The 22,193-nt window shown below is 41.0% G+C and overlaps 2 protein-coding genes across 21 annotated transcripts in view; one reads left to right on the top strand and one right to left on the bottom strand.

The window, feature by feature from the left end:
* The window catches only part of ZNF461 (zinc finger protein 461), a 30,609-nt gene extending 22,024 nt beyond the window's left edge, over positions 1–8,585 (top strand). For 5 of the 6 annotated variants that reach the window (XM_019015342.4, XM_019015339.4, XM_019015343.4 and 2 more), the window contains 2 exons: positions 2,524–2,592; positions 6,478–8,585. In XM_019015342.4, coding sequence (XP_018870887.3) covers positions 2,524–2,592; positions 6,478–7,868 — 1,460 coding nt within the window. In that variant the 3' untranslated portion in view covers positions 7,869–8,585. The remainder of the gene's footprint in view (positions 1–2,523; positions 2,593–6,477) is intronic. The other variant, XM_019015341.4, reaches the window with a different exon arrangement.
* Positions 8,586–12,384: 3,799 nt separating this feature from the next.
* Positions 12,385–22,193, bottom strand: part of ZNF382 (zinc finger protein 382) — a 28,912-nt gene continuing 19,103 nt past the window's right edge. For 6 of the 15 annotated variants that reach the window (XM_063701842.1, XM_063701844.1, XM_063701841.1 and 3 more), the window contains 2 exons: positions 18,975–20,391; positions 12,385–14,612 (listed from right to left, as the gene is read on the bottom strand). In XM_063701842.1, coding sequence (XP_063557912.1) covers positions 14,555–14,612; positions 18,975–20,391 — 1,475 coding nt within the window. In that variant the 3' untranslated portion in view covers positions 12,385–14,554. Of the gene's footprint in view, positions 20,392–22,193 lie in introns of all 15 variants that reach the window. The other 9 variants (XM_031004273.3, XM_055369140.2, XM_055369138.2 and 6 more) reach the window with 4 other exon arrangements.

Below are 22,193 nucleotides of genomic sequence, written 5' to 3'. Positions count from 1 at the left end.
TCCTAGCACTTTGGGAGGCAGAGGAGGGTGGATCACCTGAGGTCAGGAGTTCGAGACCAGCCTGGGTAACATGGTGAAACCCCGTTTCTACTAAAAATACAAAAAATTAGCCGAGCGTGGTGGCACACGCCTGTAATCCCAGCTACTCGGGAGGCTGAGGCAGGAGAATAGCTTGAACCTGGGAGTCGGAAGTTGCAGTGAGCTGAGATCACACCATTGCACTCCAGCCTGGGCAACAAGAGTGAAACTCCATCTCAATCAAAAACAATAACAACAACAACAACAACAACAAAATAGTCAAAATCTGGCCAGGCACAGTGGCTCACGCCTGTAATCCCAGCACTTTGGGAGGCTGAGGCGGGTGGATCATGAGGTCAGAAGTTCCAGACCAGCCTGGCCAACATAGTGAAACCCTGCCTCTACTAAAAATACAAAAATTAGCTGGGCATGGTGGCTCACGCCTGTAGTCCCAGCTACTCAAGAGGCTGAGGCAGGAAAATCGCTTGAACCCGGGTGGTGGAGGTTGCAGTTAGCCGAGTTCGCTCCACTGCATTCCAGCTTGGGAAACAGAGTGAGACTCCATCTCAAAAAAATAAATAAAATAAAGCTTCAGTTATGCAAGATGAGTGGATTCTGAATATCCATATTCAGACTCTAGAATATTATGACTCTAGTTTGCAGTACTGTATTGTATATTTGAAACGTGCTGAAGGTACATGTTTTTTTGTTACCACAAAAAAAAGAAAACAGTTAACTATGTAAGGTGATGAACAGGTTAGTTAGCTGACTGTGGTGATTATTTCACAATGTAAATGTATATCAAATCATCAGGTTGTATGCTTTAAATATATAAATTTTAATTGTCAATTTTCCCTCAATAAAGTGGGAAATAAAGTGTTTCTCAAAAAATACTCAGTGTTTCTCAAAAACAAATATTGAGAAATTTAACTATGGATGCTATAATTAATATTTATTTACATTGGTGCTGTATGCTAAGAAATAGAAAAAAGTATTTATTAAATATGTAAACACTTTAAAAAATTTTCTTGTGTTGTGAATACTTTACATGAGATCTACCCTCTTAATGGAATTTTAGGTGTACAATGCAGTATTGTCCAGTGTGGGCACAGGGTTATACAACAGATCTTTTTTGTTGTTGTTGAGACAGGGTCTCACTCTGTTACCCACGCTGGAGTGCAGTGGAGTGATCACAGTTCACTGCAGCCTGGACCTCTCAGGCTCAAGCAATCTTCCCACCTCAGCCTCCCAAGTAGCTGGGACCACAGGTACACACCACTATACCCAGCTACATTTCTATTTTTATTTTTTTTAGTAGAGACAAGGTCTCACTATGTTGTCCAGGCTGGTCTCAAACTCCAGGACTCAAGTAATCCTCCCATCTCAGCCTCCCAAAGTGCTGGGATTACAGATGTGAGCCACCACTCCAGGCCAGATTTTTTAATAATAAAAGTAGTCTCAAAAAATAAACCTGGCCAGGCACGGTGGCTCACACCTCTAATCCCAGCACTTTGGGAGGACGAGGTGGGCAAATCACTTGAGGCCAGGAGTTCAAGACCAGCCTGACCAACGTGGTGAAACCCCGTCTCTACTAAAAATACAAAAAAAATTAGCCGATGTGGTGGCATGTGCCTGTAATCCCAGCTACTTGGGAGGCTGAGGCAGAGAACTGCTTGAACCCGGGAGTCAGAGGCTGCAGTGAGCTGAGATTGCGCCACTGTACTCCAGCCTGGGTGACAGAGCAAGACTCCATCTCAAAAAAAAACAAAAAAAAACAAACAAAAAAAACACAAAAAACTAGCTGGGCGTGGTGGCTTACGCCTGTAATCCCAGCACTTTGGGAGGCCAAGGCGGGAGGATCACCTGAGGTCAGGAGTTCAAGACCAGCCTGGCCAACATGGTGAAACCCCATCTCTACTAAAAATACAAAAATTAGCCAGATGCGGTGGTTCGCGCCTGTAATCCCAGCTACTCAGGAGGCTGAGGCAGGAGAATCGCTTGAACCTGGGAAGTGGAGGTTGCAGTGAGCCAAGATCGCACCATTGCACTCCAGCCCGGGGGACAGAGCGAGACTCCATCTCAAAACAAAACAAAAAACCAATATCCATTTTCAAGTATAAGAAATACATATTCTCTGCCGGGCGCGGTGGCTCACACCTGTAATCCCAGCACTTTGGGAGGCCAAGGTGGGCGGATCACCTGAGGTCAGGAGTTCAAGACCAGCCTGGCTAAGTGGTGAAACCCCGTTTCTACTAAAAATACAAAAAATTAACCAGGCATGGTGGCACGTGCCTGTAATCCCAGCTACTTGGGAGGCTGAAGCAGGAGAATCGCTTGAACCCAGTAGGCGGAGGTTGCAGTGAGCCGAGATTGTGTGATTGCACTCCAGCTTGGGCAACAAGAGCGAAACTCTGTCTAAAAAGAAAAAGAAATAGATATTCTCTTTTTATTGTATAATAAAATATTATTCTAAAATGAAGTATTTATTCTTTTGTTTCCATGTAGGTACATGGAAAACTTGGGGATTTCACAATAATTTCTTGGACAATAATGAGGCTACAGACATAAATGCAGGTATAAATAAATACAGTTTTTAAGAGTACAGTAGAAGTACTGGTAACAAAGTCAGCTAATTTCTGAAAGTACATGTTTATTCCCCAAACCTACTACTCTAGAAACTTCTAGAACACACAGAAATACATAATCACGCATTCTGTTAGATTTCAGAATGTGACGTTATCACACTTCTAGTAGTCTCTCAGAGTCTCTCCTGTCCAGTGGTAAGAGAATAAGTAAAAAAGGCAAATGTCTCAGAATTAGTATGAAAATAGCTTTGACCTTATAGACTTCCTGATAGGGTCTCAGGTACCCTCTGTGGTCCTTGGACCACCCATTGAGTACTGCTGCTATATAGTAATGAAAATTAAGAAACTACTACTATATGTAATATTACAAATGAACCTCACACGTGGTACTGGACAGAAGATGCTGGAGAAAAAAGTACCTCCTATATCATTCCATTTATTGGAAATTCAGAAATAGACAAAAACCACTGCATAGTGTAAGAAGGCAGGATATCGCCTACCTTTGGTGGGTAAGGTAAACCTGGGAAGGGCCTTGAAGGCTCTGTGTTTCTGGTAATGTTCTGTTTCTTGGTTAAGTGGTGGTTTCACAAGTATGTTCACTCAGTAAAAACATCGTCTGTAAGGAAGTGATGTAGAAAAGTGTGTGTTTGTGTTTATATCTGTACATAAATAAGTATGTGTATGAGTGTAGTGGTTGTTGTAAACATGTCTGCTGGCCGGGCACGGTGGCTCACACCTGTAATCCCAGCACTTTGGGAAGCCAAGGCGGGTGGATGGCCTGAGGTCGGGAGTTCGAGACCAGCCTGGCCAGCATGGTGAAACCCCATCTCAACTAAAAATACAAAAATCTCAACTAAAAATACAAAAATTACAGGTGGTGGGCACCTGTAATCCCAACTACTTGGGAAGCCGAGGCAGGAGAATCACTTGAACCCAGGAGGCGGAGGTTGCAGTGAGCCGAGATCGCACCATTGCACTCCAGCCTGGGCTACAGAGCAAGACTCTGTGCCCCACCCCCCCCCACCAAAAAAACACACACACACCATGTCTGCCACTTCTGTGCTTCTGTGACAGTCCTCAAACCAAAAAAAAAAAAGAAGTCTAACTTCCTGCTTTGAAAATGGGACAGCCCTAAGTGAATTGTTTCCAACAAATAGAAATACTTTGTGATTTCTGAGGCTAGGTCATAAAAGTAGACAGCTTGTGCCTCGCATATGCTCATATGCCCGCCCTCCCTCCCTGCATTTCCCCATATGCTTTTGGAGTCTGGAGTTGCCAGGTAAGAGGGCATCTGTTACCTTGAAACAGCTATGCTGGACACACCATGTAGAGAGACCACATAAGGATAGAAAGCCCCAGGCATCACAGCTGTTACAGTCCCAAGCTTTACATATTTCCTCAGGCCTGGTACCTGACATGTGGGTGGAGGAAGCCATTGGAATGATCCAGCCTGACCAGTGTGTGACTGTCACTAGAGAAATGCCAAGTAAGGAATGCCTGGCTGAGCTCAGTTAATCCTCAGGACTGAAAGATAATAATGATAAATGGGTCTGGTGTGGTGGCTCGTGCTTATAATCTCAGCACTTCGAGAGGCTGAGGCAGGAGAATCACTTGAAACCAGGAGTTCAAGACTGGCCTGGGCAACAAAGTGAGAGCCTTTTCTCTACAAAAAATGATTTAAAAATTAGCAGGGCATAGTGGCACACCCCTATAGTCTCAGCTTCTCCAAAAGCTGAGTGAGGTAGGAGGATTTCTTGAGCTCAGGAGGTCGGGCCTGCAGTGAGCTGTGATTGCACCACTGCACTCACTCTCGCCTGGGTGACAGAGCATGACTTGGTCTTCACTAATAATTACAACAGCAATAGTAATAATAATAATAAATGACTTACTGTTTTAAGCCACTCAGTTGGAGTGGCTTGTTATAGATAAGCAAGTACATGGTTTATTTATGTATGTGTTTATATATAAAATCAGTGCAGTCGATGCAGGAGTGAATAGAAGCATGGAGAGATGTTCAGTAGTTATTACAAATTTAAGGGCATTAAATGATTATGATTGTCAACTGTTATCTTTGTATTGTTTCTCTTCATCTTAATTCATTAAATGATTATGATTGTCAACTGTTATCTTTGTATTGTTTCTCTTCATCTTAATTCATTAAATGATTATGATTGTCAGCTGTTATCTTTGTATTGTTTCTCTTCATCTTAATTCCTTTTCCTTAATAATTCATTTATTCAGCAACTGATTATTGAATACTTATTATATTGTAAAGGTTGTTTTTATAGTGATTTCTCTATCCTTGAGTAGCTTTATGGGTAAAAAAACGTAATATATATATATATATTATATATATATTTTGTTGTTTTTTTGTTTGTTTGTTTCTGAGACAGTCTTACTCTGTTGCCCAGGTTGGAGTGCAGTGGTGTGATCTTGGCTCACTGCAGCCTCCACCTCCCGGTTCAAGCAATTCTCCTGCCTTAGCCTCCCGAGTAGCTGGGATTACAGGCATCCGCCACCACACCCAGCTAATTTTTGTATTTTTAGTAGAGACAGGTTTCACCATGTTGGCCAGGCTGGTCTCCAATGCCTGACCTCAAGTGATCTACCCGCCTAGGTCTCCCAAAGTTCTGGGATTACAGGTATGAGCCACCATGCCTGGCCAAATATTAAAAAGATTAATAATAAATGAATATGTAATTCCAGTAGTACTTCAGGAAGGACTTCATTAGATAATATTATCGGGAATACAATTCTGAGGAAGTGACTTTTACTCTGAGACTTAGATGAAATGAAGCCCACTATACAAAAAATCTAAGCAAAAAGATTCTTAGCACATGGAAGAAGCTATGAAGCTCTAACATAGGAAAAGGCTTTGGCATGTCCTAGTTGTTGACAGATTAATTTGGTTATAGCTTAATGAATAAAAAGGAATTGGACTCAAAATGAGATTATATTGGTTAGCAGAAGCCCTATATTCTCATGCTAAGGAGCTGAAGTTTTAAAGTTTCTGTGGGAAGCTGTATTTGTATGTATGTAGGTTAAGCTGCTTGTGACAGAGACCCAGAACAATAGCGATTGAAACCATATAGATGTTTAAATTAATTTTCTTTTTTTGATACAATGTCTATAACCCAGGCATATAAATTTAATTTTCTCTCGCATTAAAATCCAAGCTAGAAAGGTATCTACTCTACAAAACCATTATTTGATAGACATGACAGCAAATCAATATTGCCATCAGCTTTGTTGAGGAAGAGGGAAAACAAGCAATATAGGGCGTGGGCCACCTGGCTCTTAAGGAAAGAACTCAGATGGTATTACATAATATTTCTGTATTTCTTTAGGCAGAACCCAGTTGCATGGCATTCTCAGCTGTGAAAGAGCTTGGGAAATGCAGAGTTTATATTGGCAGCTTTATTCTCAAATAAAAAGCCATGGGTTCAATTGATATTTTTTAAAAAGGGAAAAAAATAGATATTTGGCAACAGCTGACAATCTGCCGCATAAACCTTTGGCCTGATAGTGTTAAACATATGAACTCTGACTCAGTTGACGTCATTCTAAGACCAACTCTCTTAGATTCTGATTGAGTTGATTTAGAATGTTTCCTGAACATCCATAATTGCAACAAACTCTCAAGGTAATTCAGAGGTGGATCAAAATTTCAGCACCATTGAATTGACTTATTTCCCTAATTAACTACTTCATTTGAGTGCTCTCATTTCCCTGTGCTCCTTTACCCATTTAAGAGTTCTCCAAGCCTTTTATTTCTTATATGAATTATTTGCAGTTATCTCTCATTGCTACCATAGATATTTTATTTCTCTTATAGTACAAAACCAGGAGTTAAAATATATTTTTTATCTTTCAGACTTGGCATCCAGAGATGAGCCCCAGAAGTTATCTCCAAAAAGGGATATTTATGAAAGAGAATTATCCCAGTGGGTTAACATGGAAGAATTTAAAAGCCATAGTCCTGAGAGATCAATTTTCAGAGCTATCTGGGAAGGCAACTGTCATTTTGAGCAACATCAGGGACAAGAGGAGGGTTATTTTAGACAACTTATGATTAACCATGAAAACATGCCCATTTTTAGCCAACATACTTTACTCACTCAAGAATTTTATGATAGAGAGAAAATCTCTGAATGTAAAAAGTGTAGAAAAATCTTCAGTTACCATTTATTTTTTAGTCGCCACAAAAGAACTCATTCTAAAGAACTTTCTGAATGTAAAGAATGCACAGAAATTGTTAATACACCATGCCTTTTTAAACAACAGACAATTCAAAATGGTGACAAATGCAATGAGTGTAAAGAATGTTGGAAGGCCTTTGTTCATTGCTCACAACTTAAACATCTAAGAATTCATAATGGTGAAAAACGCTATGAATGTAACGAATGTGGGAAGGCCTTTAATTATGGCTCAGAACTTACTCTACATCAAAGAATTCACACTGGTGAGAAACCTTATGAATGTAAAGAATGTGGGAAGGCCTTTAGACAGCGATCACAGCTTACTCAACATCAGAGACTTCATACTGGTGAAAAACCCTATGAATGTAAGCAGTGTGGGAAGGCTTTTATTCGTGGCTTTCAACTTACTGAACATCTGCGACTCCACACTGGTGAGAAACCTTATGAATGTAAAGAATGTGGAAAGACTTTTAGGCATCGCTCACATCTTACTATACATCAGAGAATTCATACTGGTGAGAAACCCTATGAATGTCGGGAATGTGGGAAAGCCTTTAGCTATCACTCAAGCTTCTCACACCATCAGAAAATTCATTCTGGCAAGAAACCTTATGAATGTCATGAATGTGGGAAGGCTTTTTGTGATGGCTTACAACTAACCCTACATCAGAGGATTCATACTGGTGAGAAACCCTATGAGTGTAAGGAATGTGGGAAGACTTTTAGACAGTGTTCACACCTCAAAAGACATCAGAGAATTCATACTGGTGAGAAACCTCATGAATGCGTGATATGTGGTAAGGCCTTTAGACTTCATTCACACCTTATTCAACATCAAAGAATTCATACTGGTGAGAAACCCTATGAATGTAAGGAATGTGGGAAGGCCTTTAGCTATCATTCAAGCTTCTCACACCATCAGAGAATTCATTCTGGAAAGAAACCTTATCAATGCGGGAAGGCGTTTAATCATAGATTACAACTTAACTTACATCAGACTCTTCATACTGGTGAGAAGCCAGTCAGGTTTCCTCTCCTCCCTCCCCATCCTAGTCTAGCATCATGAAATTTGTTGATGGAAATATACATTGTATTTGTTTTATTTAAGGAAAAAGTTGGTAAGCCACCAGTTTCATTAGTATTGATTTATTTAAATAATCCTTGAAAATCAAATGTTTTTAAGTGAGAAAGTGGAAAACTAATTAAAGTGTAAATTTTGGTCTCATTTTAATGCTGTTTCTGAGTTATTGTATTAACCATTATTGAGAATAAATTTTTTTATTGAGAAATTTTCTAAAATTACGTTTCACTGAAACAGTGAAATAAAATGAAAACAATTTCCTCCCTTCCCTCAAATCTCTGAGATAACCAGTATGTGTATTTCTTCTTCCTTTATGCTCAAACAACCTGTACACAGAAAGCGTTTTTTGCATGTGTTTGGAGGAGCTTTTACCCCCATACGGACATTTGACAGCGTCTTGTCCTTTTCATAATAATCCTGAATACTTTTCCAGGTCAGTACGTAAAGATGTAACTCATTCTTTGTAAGGTTCAGAATATTTCTAGAATGGAATGTATGTCCGTATTTTGGGCCATTACCTACTACAGACATTGAAGTTGTTTCTAATGTTCACCTAGAACTCTAATTTTACCTTCTTTTGTTTCTATTGTGCAGATTCCCAACAGTGGGATTAAAGAGTATCTGGCATATATATTTTGACATTACATTTATTTTTTAAAACCTTCTAAATTTTTTGTTTAATAAAAGCACACATTATAAAAATTCAAAAATTACCAAAAATGTGAAAATTAATTCTCCCCTAACATCCAGTTCTGTAGCCACTCACTTTCTCTCCACAGATGCAACAACTGCTATCAGTTTCCTTTTATTCTAACGGGAATATTTCATGTAAATTTCATACATTCTTTGGACAAAAGTAGGTTATTCATAATATGTGATTTATTACACATTCTCATCATTAGTCCACATTTGGCCTACTTCTTTTTTTTTTTTTTTTTTTTTAAGACACACCCAGGCTGGAGTCCAGTGGTGCAATCTTGGCTCACTGCAACCTCCGCCACCCAGGTTAAAAATTCTCCTGCCTCAGCCTCCTGAGTAGCTGGGACTACAGGCATGTGCAGCCACTATGCCCGGCCAATAAGCTATATTTATTCTTATTTGATGTGGATGAAAATTATCAAAATTGGCCAGGCTTGGTGGCTCATGCCTGTAATCCCAGCACTTTGGGAGGCCGAGGCGGGCGGATCACGAGGTCAGGAGATCAAGACCATCCTGGCTAACATGGTGAAACCCCGTCTCTACTAAAAAAAAAATACAAAAATTAGCTGGGCGTGGTGGTGGGTGCCTGTAGTCCCAGCTACTCGGGAGGCTGAGGCAGAAGAATGGCGTGAACCTGGGAGATGGATCTTGCAGTAAGCTGAGATCGCGCCACTGCACTCCAGCGTGGGCAACACAGTGAGACTGTCTCAAAAAGAAAAAAAAAAAAAATTGTCAAAACACAACCAATAGATAATGTTAACATGCATTCTAACATGCAATTTATTGGATTTAGCGAATAGAATGTGAGTGGAAGTTATTTTTGGTAGAACTGTTGGGAAAAGGGCTTGTGGGGTGCCTGCATAAACTGGCCATAAAAATATGGGACAATAAGTTGTGGAAAGCCACAAGAGGCCTCTGAGGAGGAAAGCCTCCTAATTGCCATCACGTTCCCATGACCAGAGTGTGACCTGCTCTCTTATCTATAAACACTGTGCTCAAGGAGAAAGACACTCCTTTGAAGCATTGGAATGTGGCCAGATATGCTGGCTTCTAGTTAGGCCCACTCCCCACAGCTGCTCTCTGATAAGTAAAAGAATAAATCAGTAGTTAAGTTTATGCTGCTTCAGCACAAAGAAAATGTACCTAAACCGCCATTGCCCCCCTTTCACTGTTTCACCCCTGAACATCTGCTTCTTAGATCTAAGTGATTGTACTCAATAAATAGTGTGGAGACCAGAGCTTGGCGTCTTTGCGCCTCTGATTTGCTCTGGCCCCTTGGCTCCCACCTTTATGAACTCTTAACCTGTCTCTTCTCATTCCTTTGTCGCCACCGGACTTCAGGTACCCTACAGGTGGTGTTGAGGCTGGTCCCCAACAGAACTTTACATGTGCTTTCATATTATGACTTGGCTTTTGCCACTGGCCATGAGAAGAACATGCCACATGTAGCCATTTGCTCATCCATGAAAACCTTCCAAGAATAGTGGTAATGCTTCACTTCCACCTTCTAAATCTCATGCAAATTTCACCAACATGGTGAAACTCCGTCTCTACTAAAAATACAAAAATTATCCAGGTGTGGTGGCAGGCCCCTATAATCCCAGCTACTCAGGAGGCTGACGCAGGAAAATCACTTGAACCCAGAGGGCGGAGGTTGCAGTGAGCTGAGATTGCGCCATTTCACTCCAGCCTGGGTGAAAGAGTGAAACTCTGTCTCAAAAAGTAAGGCCGGGTGTGGTGGCCCATGCCTGTAATCCCAGCACTTTGGTAGGCCGGGTCAGGTGGATCACCTGAGGTCAGGAGTTGGAGACCAGCCTGGCCAACATAGTGAAACCCCTTTCTACTAAAAATACAAAAATTAGCCTGGCGTCGTGGCATGCACCTGTAATCCAGCTACTCAGGAGGCTGAGGCAGGAGAATCGCTTGAACCCAGGAGGCAGAGGTTGCAGTGAGCCGAGATCACGCCATTGCACTCCAGCCTGGGCAACAGAGCGAGACTTTGTCTCAAAAAAATGAATAAAAATAAAAAAATAAAATGACCATTATCAAAAAGACAAACAATAAGAGATCTTGGTGAGGGCAGAGAGAGGGGAACTCTCTCTGCTGGTGGGAATGTAAATTAGTATAACCACTATAGAAAAAATTATAGAGTTTCCTCAAGAAACTAAACATAGATCAACCAAATAATCCAGAAATCTCACTCCTGGGTACATATCCAAAAGGAAGGAAATCAGTATATCTAAGAGGTATCTGCACACCCAAGTTTACTGCAGCACTATTAACAACAGCCAAAGTATGGAATCAACCTAAGCCTCCATCAATGCATAATGGATTTATACACAATGGAATACTATTCAGCCATAAACAGAATGAAATCCTACCATTTGCAGCAACATAGGTGGAAGTGGAGGTTAATTATGTTAAGGGAAATAAGCCAGGAACAGAAAGACAAACTTGGCATGTTCTCATGCATAAGTGGGAGCTAAAAGAGTCGATCTCATGGAGGTCAGAGTAGAATGATGGTTACCAGAGGTTCGGAAGCGAGTGGCTAGGGGTGAAGAGAGGTTGGTTAATGGATATAAAAATATGCTTAGATAGGGCCGAGTGCGGTGGCTTATGCCTGTAATCCCAGCACTTTGGGAGGCCGAGGTGGGTGGATCACGAGATCAGGAGTCGAGACCATCCTGGCCAACATGGTGAAATCCCATCTCTACCAAAAATACAAAAATAAGCTGGGCGTGGTGGCTCACACCTGTAGTCCCAGCTACTCAGGAGGCTGAAGCAGGAGAATTGCTTAAACCCAGGAAGCAAATGTTGCCGTGAGCCAAGATCGCATCACTGCACTCCAGTCTGACAACAGAGCGAGACTCTGTCTCAAAAAAATATATATATGGTTAGATAGAAGGAATAAGTTCTAGTGTTTGATAGGATAGTAGGATGACTATAGTTAATAATTTATTGTATATTTCAAAATAGGTAGAATACTTGAAATGTTTCTAACACAAGGAAATGATAAATGTTTGAGGTGGATATCCTAATTACCCTGATTTATTACATATTGTATGCATGTATCAAAATCTCACACATATCCAATAAATATGTACAATCATTACGCAGCAATAAAAACATACACTGTAATCCCAGCACTTTGGCAGGCTGAGGCGTGGGATCACTTGAGGTCAGGAGTTCAAGACCAGCCTGGCCAACATGGTGAAACCCCATTTCTACTAAAAATACAAAAATTAGCCGGGTATGGTGGTACATGCCTGTAATCCCAGCTACTTGGGAGGCTGAGGCTGACGAATTGGTTGAACCCGGGAGGCGGAGGCTGCAGTGAGCCGAGATTGTGCCACTGCACATATACAATCAGGGACCTTTAAATGGCACTGTGTTGGAATTAAGAATACCACTGAGAACCAAGGGATAGCAGAATTGGCCCCACTTAGTATTATTCCCAATGATTGCATATGCCCTGATGACTATGTATTGGCTGGTTTGTCAGCCACTGTTAGATGTGATGGAGACGCCCAACAGAGCACACACACTGAGTTCCATCTTCCATAGGTGTGCCACCCCCAGACATGAAGCCTGCCACTCCAATGGGGGGCTGATCATCTGGATGGAGTTTACAAATACGGGCTAACTGTAATGTGTTACTTGTGTTGTGAGTTGACCTGCGGAACAATGATGAGACCATGTGGCAAGGCCTGTGTGTGTGTAGGCTGACTACTACTGGATATGTAATTCAGAAGCCAGTCTAAAGATATCTTTGGAGACACAAATCAGGAGGTACTGCTGCTGATGAAGCAGAGCTGGGGATTTTTATTTATTTAAAAAAATTACAGACAGTACAATTCACTTTTTTGTATGTATACTTCTATTTTTTACACATGCATAGATTTTTTGTTATCTATGACCACAAGCAGAATACAAAACAATTCCAACACCTCAAAGAATTCCCTCGTGCAACCCCTCTGTATTCAGACCCCACCCCACCCCAGACACTCAGCAACATTTGATCTGTTTTCTGTTGTTATATTTTCACCTTTTCCAGCATGTCATATAAATGGAATCATACAGTATGTAACTTTTTGGGACTGGGTTCTTTCCTTTAGCGTAATGCATTCGAGGTTCATCTATGTAGTTGCATGTTTCAGTAGCTCATTATTGTTATCGTTGAGTAGAATTCCATCTTGGGAATGTACCACAGTGTATGCATTTACACACTGAAGAACATTTGCTTGTCTCTAGTTTTTTTTTTAAATTATAAATAATACTTACAAACACTCATGTACAGGTTTCTGTGTGCACATAATTTTTCATTTCTTTAGGATAAATACTTATAAGTGGGATTGCTGGGTCATATTGGATGTGTAACTTTTTGAGACGGGCATATTGTTTTCCAGACCGGCTTTACCATTTTGCCTTTCCTATTACCAGTGTATGAAAGCTCCAGTAACAAATCCGCATCCGTACTCCTGAATCTAAAACAAAAGTTAAAAAAGAAAGAGTTCCAGTTGTTCCATATTCTTGTCAGCACTTGGTATTGTCACATATCTAGGGTTTTGAAAAGTCCGATTATACGCCGGGTGCGGTGGCTCACGCCTGTAATCCCAGCACTTTGGGAGGTCGAGGCGGGTGGATCATGAGGTCAGGATATCGACACCATCCTGGCTAACACAGTAAAACCCTGTCTCTACTAAAAATACAAAAAATTAGCTGGGCATGGTGGCAGGTGCCTGTAGTCCCAGCTACTCAGGAGGCTGAGGCAGGACAATGGTGTGAACCCAGGAGGCGGAGCTTACAGTGAGCCAAGATCGAGCCACTGCCTCCAGCCTGGGCGACAGAGCGAGACACTGTCTCAAAAAAAAAAAAAAAAAAAAAAGCCTGATTATAAACTGATGATATCTAGAACATCCCAGGTGAATGTTGTAGACTAGTGTTGGAGCCTGTGCTTTTGCTGTTGCACATTACTTGTGAAGCAGGACATGGCAAGCCTAGCTCTATTGCTAGACCAGAAACTGAGTGGAGAAATTCAAGCATTAGCTGACAAGAAATGATCACATTTGAGATGTACTGTGCGCTATCTGATACTGGGGACACAGAGGGTGAGGAGATAGGCTTCTTCACATACATTATCAGGAAATATACAGCAGTTATAGGAACCATGTTTATAAGATGGAGCTGATTTACAGTCAGACTGCAAAGCTCTAAAATTATCTCCACGATGCCCGGATGTCTGGCTCTGACTCTTGGTTGGGATAAGGCCAGTGAGCTATACAAGGTACTAGTTAAAGTCTGATATTCCCTGGGAGACTCCCAGAGCCAATTTGTTTATGATGGCTTTTTAACTTTTTTAAACTTACATAACCAGTTAAATAGCCTGGCTTGACTATGTAACCAGTGAACAGAGAAGCATAAATACCCATGCAGTGGCTGGGCACGGTGGCTCACGCCTATAATCTCAGCACTTTGGGAAGCCGAGGTGGGTGGAGGATTGCCTGAGGTCAGGACTTCGAGACCAGCCTGGCCAACATGGAGAAACCCTGTCTCTACTAAAAACACAAAAACTAGCTGGTTGTGGTGGCACATGCCTGTAATCCCAGATACTTGGGGAGGCTGTGGCAGAAGACTTGCTTGAACCTGGGAGGCGGAGGTTGCAGTGGGCTGAGATTGCACCATTGCACTCCAGCCTGGGTGACAGAGCAAGACTCTGTCTCAAAAAACAAAACAATGACAACAAAAAAACCCATGTAGAGAAGTTCTGCTGTCAGCTCTCCCCAAATCAAGTTTGATACAGGTCTTAGTGCTTCAGTTCAGAGACAGTGTGCAGTCTGTGTGTGAATAAAACCACTGAGGAATGTGCAGCTAGATGATTCTGAGCCCTAATGCTTACCTTCCCTTTCTTTTGCTGAGCCACATCCTTTGCTTCTAAGTAAAAACATTTCCTGGGTATGCTCTGTGGAGTCCTGTTAGTCCTCTGAACTGATGAAATCATTTTGCATATGCCTTATAACCTTGCAGTTAGGTCTACAAAATATGAATTTGTAAAATCACTCCTATTTTGTCGTATATGTTTAGGTCAAGTTGACTTAGATTCTATAAACGTTTGCTCCTTAGAGTTGCCCAAACTTCATTGAGCAATATATAAGTTAGATGAAAAATACTCATGCACCACATGACATTTTGGTCCATGATGGACTGCATATATAATGGTGGTCTCATAAGATTATAGTACCGGCCAGGCATGGTGGCTCACGCCTGTAATCCCAGCACTTTGAGAGGCCGAGGCGGGTGGATCACGAGGTCAGGAGATTGAGACCATCCTGGACAACATGGTGAAACCCCGTCTCTACTAAAAATACAAAAATTAGCTGGGTTTGGTGGCGCGCACCTGTAGTCCCAGCTACTCGGGAGGCTGAGGCAGGAGAATCACTTGAACCCAGGAGGTGGCGGTTGCAATGAGCTGAGATCACACCACTGCACACCAGCCTGGGCGACAGAGTGAGACTCTGTCTCAAAAAAAAAAAAAGATTATAGTACCATATTTTTACTGTACCTTTTCTGTGTTTAGATAGGTTTACATATACAAATAATTACCATTGTGTTACAATTGCTATAGTATCCAGCACAGTAACATGCAGTACAGATTTGTAGCCTAGGAGCAACAGGCTCTACCATATAGCCTAGGTGTTTAGTAGGCTGTACCATCTCGGTTTGTATCAGCACTCTGTGATGCTTGCACGATCATGACACTGCCTCATGATGCATTTCTCAGAATGTATCCCTATTAAGTGATGCAATGCTGTATTTATCAATTCATAAAGTGAAAATCTCTAAAGTGAGTGAAGTGGCTCACACCTGTAACCCCAGCATTTTAGGAGGCCGAAGAGGGAAGATTGCTTGAGGCCAGGAGTTCAATACCAGCCTGGGCAACACAACGAGACCCCATATGTATAAAAAATAAAAACATTAGCTGAGAGGAATGGCGCCTGCCTGTAGTCCTAGCTACTTGGGAGGCTGAGGCAGGAGAATTGCTTGAGTCCAGGAATTCAAGTCTGCAGTGAGCTATAATGGCACCACTGTACTCCAGCCTAGGTGACAGACTGAGAACCTGTCTCAAAAAAATAAAAAAAATGCAAAGAAAATTTCTGATTTCTTCAAAAGAAATATTCAAGCAGGATTCTGGAATACAGCCCAATGCTGTTTCATGCCAAAATATAAACCATAGCACCAAATTTTCCTAAGGAGCGGCAGCTTATATGTAAATAGCTTTAGAAAACACAATTTCGGCTGGGTGCGGTGGCTCACACCTGTAATCTCAGCACTTTGGGAGGCTGAGGCAGGTGGATCGCCTGAGGTCAGGCTTTGGAGACCAGCCTGGCCAACATGATGAAACCCCGTCTCTACTAAAAATACAGGCGGGCGCCTGTAATCCCAGCTACTTGGGAGGCTGAGGCAGGAGAATTGCTTGAGGTAGAGGATGCAATGAGCCGAAATTGCGCCATTGCACTCCAGCCTGGGAAACAAAAGTGAAACTCTGTCTCAAAAAAAAAAGAAAAGAAAAGAAAACGCAACTTTATTTAGACTTTCTTTAAAGCATTCAAAAGTACCTCCTTCACGGACATTCATTAGATTCCATACCTTGATTTCTCTCTGCGCCTTTGTTGAGAAATGACAGCACAGGGTCTTTTGAGGATAGATCGCATTATCCTGCCTTCCTTTTGGGGGCTATTTTCATTTTTTGTGTGTGCAAAATTGGGACGTATATGATGAATATGATTTACTGCCAGAAAATGAGAAAGAACATATATGGATCCCTCAATTGAGTTGTAATTATTAAGGTATGTAATCGTAAGGCAAAAATGCAGCCAAATCTTCAACTGTATTTTATGGCCAGTTTTTCTTCATGCCAAAATCACCTATTAGTAACAACAATACCTTTGCTCATTGACTCTAGAATCCAAATATTTACACCTTTATGTATTTATTTATCTATGAGACAGGGTCTCGCTCTGTTACCCAGGCTGGAGTGCGGTGGTGCTATTCTGGCTCACTGCAACCTCCGCCTCCCGGGCCCAAGTGATCCTCCCACTCAGCCTCCCGAGTAGCTGGGACTACAGGCATGTGCCACCATTCCTGGCTAATTTTTTGCAGAGATGGGGTTTTGGCATGTTTCCCAGGCTGGTCTCGAACTCCTGGGCTCAAGTGATCCTCCCAACACCTCCCAAAGTGCTGGGATTACAGAAATGAGCCACCAAGCCCAGGCTTATATCTTTATTTTTATTATATATTAACAGATACTTAAAAATTACTTTTCCCTTTTAATAAAACAATCAAGTTAAATAAAAACTTTTTTATTAAATAAAAAATAAAACTGTTTTTAGTTAAAAAGCCTGATGATTTTGTTGGCCAGGAATTTGGGAAGACCTCAGCTGGGCAGTTCTTGCTTGAGGTCTCATTTGTGGTACCAGTTGGGTGTTAGCAGGGTCCACAGTCATCTGAAGGCTTGACTGGATGTCCAAGAGGCCTCACTTACATGGTTGGCAGCTAATGCTAGCTGATGGCTGGGAGCTCAGCTGTAGCTGTTGACCAGGGGGCCTACACATAGACTTCCTAGCATTATGGTCTCGGTATGGCTAGACTTCTTTCATGAAAGAGAGCTTTCCCCAGAGTTAAAAGTCCCTGTAATCCTAGCACTTTGGGAGGCCAAGGCGGGCAGATCACCTGAGGTCAGGAGTTCAAGACCAGCCTGGCCAACATGATGAAACCCTGTCTCTACTAAAAATACTAAAATTAGCCGTGCGTGTGGCGCGTGCCTGTAATCTCAGCTACCCGGGAGGCTGAGGCAGGAGAATCACTGGAACCTGGGAGGCAGAGGCTGCAGTGAGCCGAGATCATGCCACTGCACTCCCGCCTGGGTGACAGAGCAAGACTCTGTCTCAAAAAAAAAAAAAAAAAAGTCCCAAGACCCATTTGTTTCCTTGTAATCTTCCTTTCTTTGGTATTAAGTCTTTGATGGTGTAAAAGAAATGAGCAACAGTTAAAGTCATTCTTACAATCATTTCATTTGAAGAGTTCTCATCCTATGTGAATTCCCTGGTGTAGTATAATATATGAACGATGGCTATAAGCTTTTCCATATTCATCATTTGTACCTGACCAGTAGATACAGACCATAGGTAAAGACTATATTCCTCCCCACGCCCTAACTTCAACACAGTCACAGGACTTTTCTCTAGTTGGAATTCTCTGATGTTGAACCAGGGAAATGCTGGATGCCTCTCCTCTAGTAGATTTTTTGATTTCAAATAAGGCATTTACTGTGGCTAACGGCAATGTCACGTTTATTACATTTGCCTGGAAGATTTGGGCTGTGGCTAAATGTTTTTCTACATATATTACATTCACATTCCCAGTTTTCACAATAACATTGATTGAGTTTCCCTGCAGCATGAATTCTCTGGTTTGAACAAGCACCATATTGATAAAATTTATAGCTGTTTCCCTTCAGTGTCAATTATCTCATGTGGTGAAAGTTCTGAATCGTCTGCCAGTATCTGACTGAATACACACATGCTCTAAGACCCAGCGATTCCACTCCTAAGTATATACACAAGAGAAATACATGTATGTACACCAAGACAAGTATGTTCTCAGAAGCATGATTTATTATGACCCTAAGCTGTAAACAATGTAAAAGTCCATCAACAGTAGAATGGATAAATTGTGATATAATCATATAATTGAATTATATACTGGATAAAAATAAACTTCTGCCACATATACTAATGATTAGACTCAGGGACATGATGAAGGTAATAAGCTGTATATGAAAGAATACATGATACATAATCCAATTTATAGAAAGGTTTATAATAGTAAAAACTAATTTGTAATGTTAGAAGTCAGAATCGTGGTCAACTGTGAGGAGGTAACAACTAATTTTTATTTTGTATTTGCAATGAGAAATACAGTTCATACCTCCTTCTTTTAAAGAACTTCTACTCACTGTGTAGTCCATGGACCACAGTCAGTTGGCCAACTAGTTATTACTGATGAACAAAAAGATATGTATTGAAATGGAAAATGTGATTTTAAATGTTTATAACACCTTGACAGAGGAAGTTTTTGTCTGCTGAAGCTAGTAATAAAAAAAAAGTTTGGACTTCTTAATGATTTTTGTCATGTAATTTGTCTAATAATATTTGTGTGTGTGTGTGTGTGTGTGTGTGTGTGTGTGTGTGTGTGTGTGTTTTACAGGCTGGCAAACAGTAGGTTACCATGTGGTATAATACCTTAAACTGTTGGATATTACGCTTGCAAGCAACATCGTCTACAGGGTTTACTATGACTTAACATTTTTTTTACAAAAAAAGCCACATTACTTACTGAATTCCCGTGGTTTCTACCTTGTGAGTTTTCTGATGGACAATGAGGTTTGACTTACAACTGAAGAACTTCCCACACTGTTTACATTCATATGGTTTCTCTCCTGTGTGAGTTTTCTGATGGCGAATGAGGTTTGATTTCCTACTGAAGGCTTTCCCACACTGAGGACACCCATTGGATTTTTCTCCTGTATGTATTCTGTGATGAACAGTGAGGATTGCCTTCTGGCGGAAGGACTTCCCACATTCATTACAAATATAGGGTTTTTCCCCCGTGTGAATTCTCTGGTGGAGAGTGAGGGTTGTTTTTTGGCAGAAGGACTTCCCACATTCATTGCAAATATAGGGTTTCTCTCCTGTGTGAGTTCTCTGATGAACAGTGAGGGTTGTCTTCTGGATAAATGCCTTCCCACACTCATTACACTGATACGGTTTCTCTCCTGTGTGAGTTCTCTGGTGATCAATGAGGTATGACTTCTTCCTAAAGGCACTTCCACACTGAGGACATTCATAGGCTTTCTCCCCCGTATGTGTTTTGTGATGTCTAGTGAGGGTGGCCTTCTGGCGGAAGGACTTCCCACAATCGATACAAATAAAGGGTTTCCCCTCTATATGTGTTTTCTCATGAAGGGTGAGGGCTGTCTTCTGACGGAAGGCCTTTCCACATTGATTGCAAACATAAGGTTTTTCACCTGTGTGAATTCGCTGATGTTCAATGAGGTATGACTTCCTTCTAAAGTTATTCCCACAGTAAGGACAGTGAAAGGGTTTCTCTTCTGTTTGAGGTCTCTGAGGCATAATAAAAACAGACTTTCTGCAGAGGAATTTCCCATATTTGTTGTAGGCAGAGGGCTTCTTTTCCATAAGATTACTTGGATGGACACTGAGGCTTGACTTTTCTATGAAGGCAATTCCATCTTTATTGTATTCAAAGGTTCTTTCTCCTCTGTGAGCTCTAGTATGTGTAAATAGCATTCCTTTCATCAGGAAGGATTTTTCACATTCATTATGGTCAAATGGTTGCTCTGGAGCTTGAACCTTCTGATGCTGAATAAGCTCCTGTTTACCACTGAGAACTCTTTCTGTTTGTTTATGGAGATTCACTGCAGGATGAATTTTCTCATGCTTGGTATTGAGGAGTGATTTCTCCCATCCAGTACTGTCACCAAACTTCTCTTTTATGGGGCTTATATTTCTAATGACTAGTTCTGAAATATTTTTCAAAACTTTTCCATCAGGTTTATATTCACATAGTATTGTTTTTGAAATACGGTTCTTGCCTAGAGTAAATGTTTTACCATAAATATTACTTCTCTCCTTAATTAGTTTTTTGTGGTTGATGAATATGAGGGGTCTAGAATGCCTGTCTTGGTATTCTTTGAACTTCACTAAGACATCTTCAGTTTTCCCATCTTCTTCTAGAAAAGAATACCATTAACACTGTGAGTCTTCACATAAATGCTATGGATTGGGTATACATACAGACAAAATATGGTGGGAGTATCTCACTACCGTGATCTACAAAAAGGCCAGAATAAATTACCTCTTGGTAGGGAAAATGTATAAACATAAATACAAATCTTGCTACTCTGTTAAAATGAAGAAAAACTGGCATAAGCAAAAAACACTGATATCTTTGGCATGTTATAAATATAAGCTGCACTGAGAAGGTATAAGAAACACAAGGATGGCCAGGCGCAGTGGCTCATGGCTGTAATCCCAACACTTTGGGAGGCCAAGGCGGGCAGATCACCTGAGGTCAGGAGTTTGAGACCAGCCTGGCCAACATGGTGAAACCCTGTCTCTACTAAAAACAAAATTAGCTGGGCATGGTGGTACATGCCTGTAATCCCAGCTACTCAGGAGGCTGAGGCAGGAGAATTGCTTGAACCCGGGAGGCAGAGGTTGTGGTGAGCCGAGATCGTGCCATTGCACTCCAGCGTGGGCAACAAGAGCGAAACTCTGTCCCCCCGCCCCACCCAAAAAAAAAAAAGATAAGTGAGCAGAAGAGAAAGAATGAAGAAAGAGGGATTCTACTTGGAATGGAAGATTCAAAGCTGCTGAAGTGAGCCTACCAAGGGTGCTGAACAGTAGGCAATGTGACAAAAAATTATTTAGGAAGAGATGAAAAGCTATACATTTATCCCCTCACGACTAAATAAGTGTTATAAGTGCTTCCAATTCTTTCTTCTTCACTTGCATTTAGCCCATGAATGGTAAATGAACTTTCTCAGCTCATTTCCTAGTGTTTACAGAAACATTAGTCTACAGTCTAGGCCCTAGATGTCCATATAACCGTAATTTATTTTCTCTTGAAAGCAGAGAATCTGGAAAACATATTCCCATGAGGAATTATAAAATACAGCAAAAGACAAAATATATTTCCAACATGAATATAATCACTGTTTTGTATACATTATATATATATATATATATATATATATATATATATATATTTAAATTCATTTTTATTTTTTTGAGAAAGGGTCTTGCTCTGTCCCCCAAGCTGGAATACAGTGGTTTGATCCTGGCTCACTGCAGCCTTGATCTCCTGGGCTCAAGCAATCCTCCCACCTCAGCCTCCCAAGTATCTGGGGCTACAGATGTGTGCCACCATATCCAGCTAATTTTTGATTTTTTTTTTTTCACAGACGGGATCTTCCTATGTTGCCCAGGCTGGTCACGAACTCCTGGCCTCAAGTGATCTTCCAAAAGTTCTGGGATTATAGGCATGAGCCACAGTGCCTGGAAACTGTAGTATTCTGATTGCTGTTACCATCAATTTATTCAATTTATTCTGCCAGAGATGGTCAATAATGAAATTCTCCTGACCAACAATTCTAACTTCATTCCTTAAATTTGCCAAATTACTTTTTTTCACCTTTAGGGAAAGATAGGTTTGAGTTTTCCTCCCAATACATCACCTACCTTAACTCTGCTATTCCCTACTGGAGCTGTAAAGGACTGGATTCTTCAATGTATGTGCAGAGCACTGATTAATCTTAACTATTTAAAAAAAATTATTGTATATCTTACTATTGTTGCCTTACTACCATCCATATTTGGGAGGGCAATTTAAAGATGGATTCATCTTACCTATGATTAACATTGTTATTTATAATAGCCCCATACTGGGAACAGCCCAAATATCCATCAAAAGATGAACAGGTAAAACTGTGTCATGTATTACACAATAGAATACTACCTCAGCAATAAGAAG

This window comes from Gorilla gorilla, chromosome 20 (genome assembly GCF_029281585.2).
Source record: "Gorilla gorilla gorilla isolate KB3781 chromosome 20, NHGRI_mGorGor1-v2.1_pri, whole genome shotgun sequence".
Lineage (NCBI taxonomy): Eukaryota > Metazoa > Chordata > Mammalia > Primates > Hominidae > Gorilla > Gorilla gorilla.
This window is presented reverse-complemented; position numbering and strand designations above follow the sequence as displayed.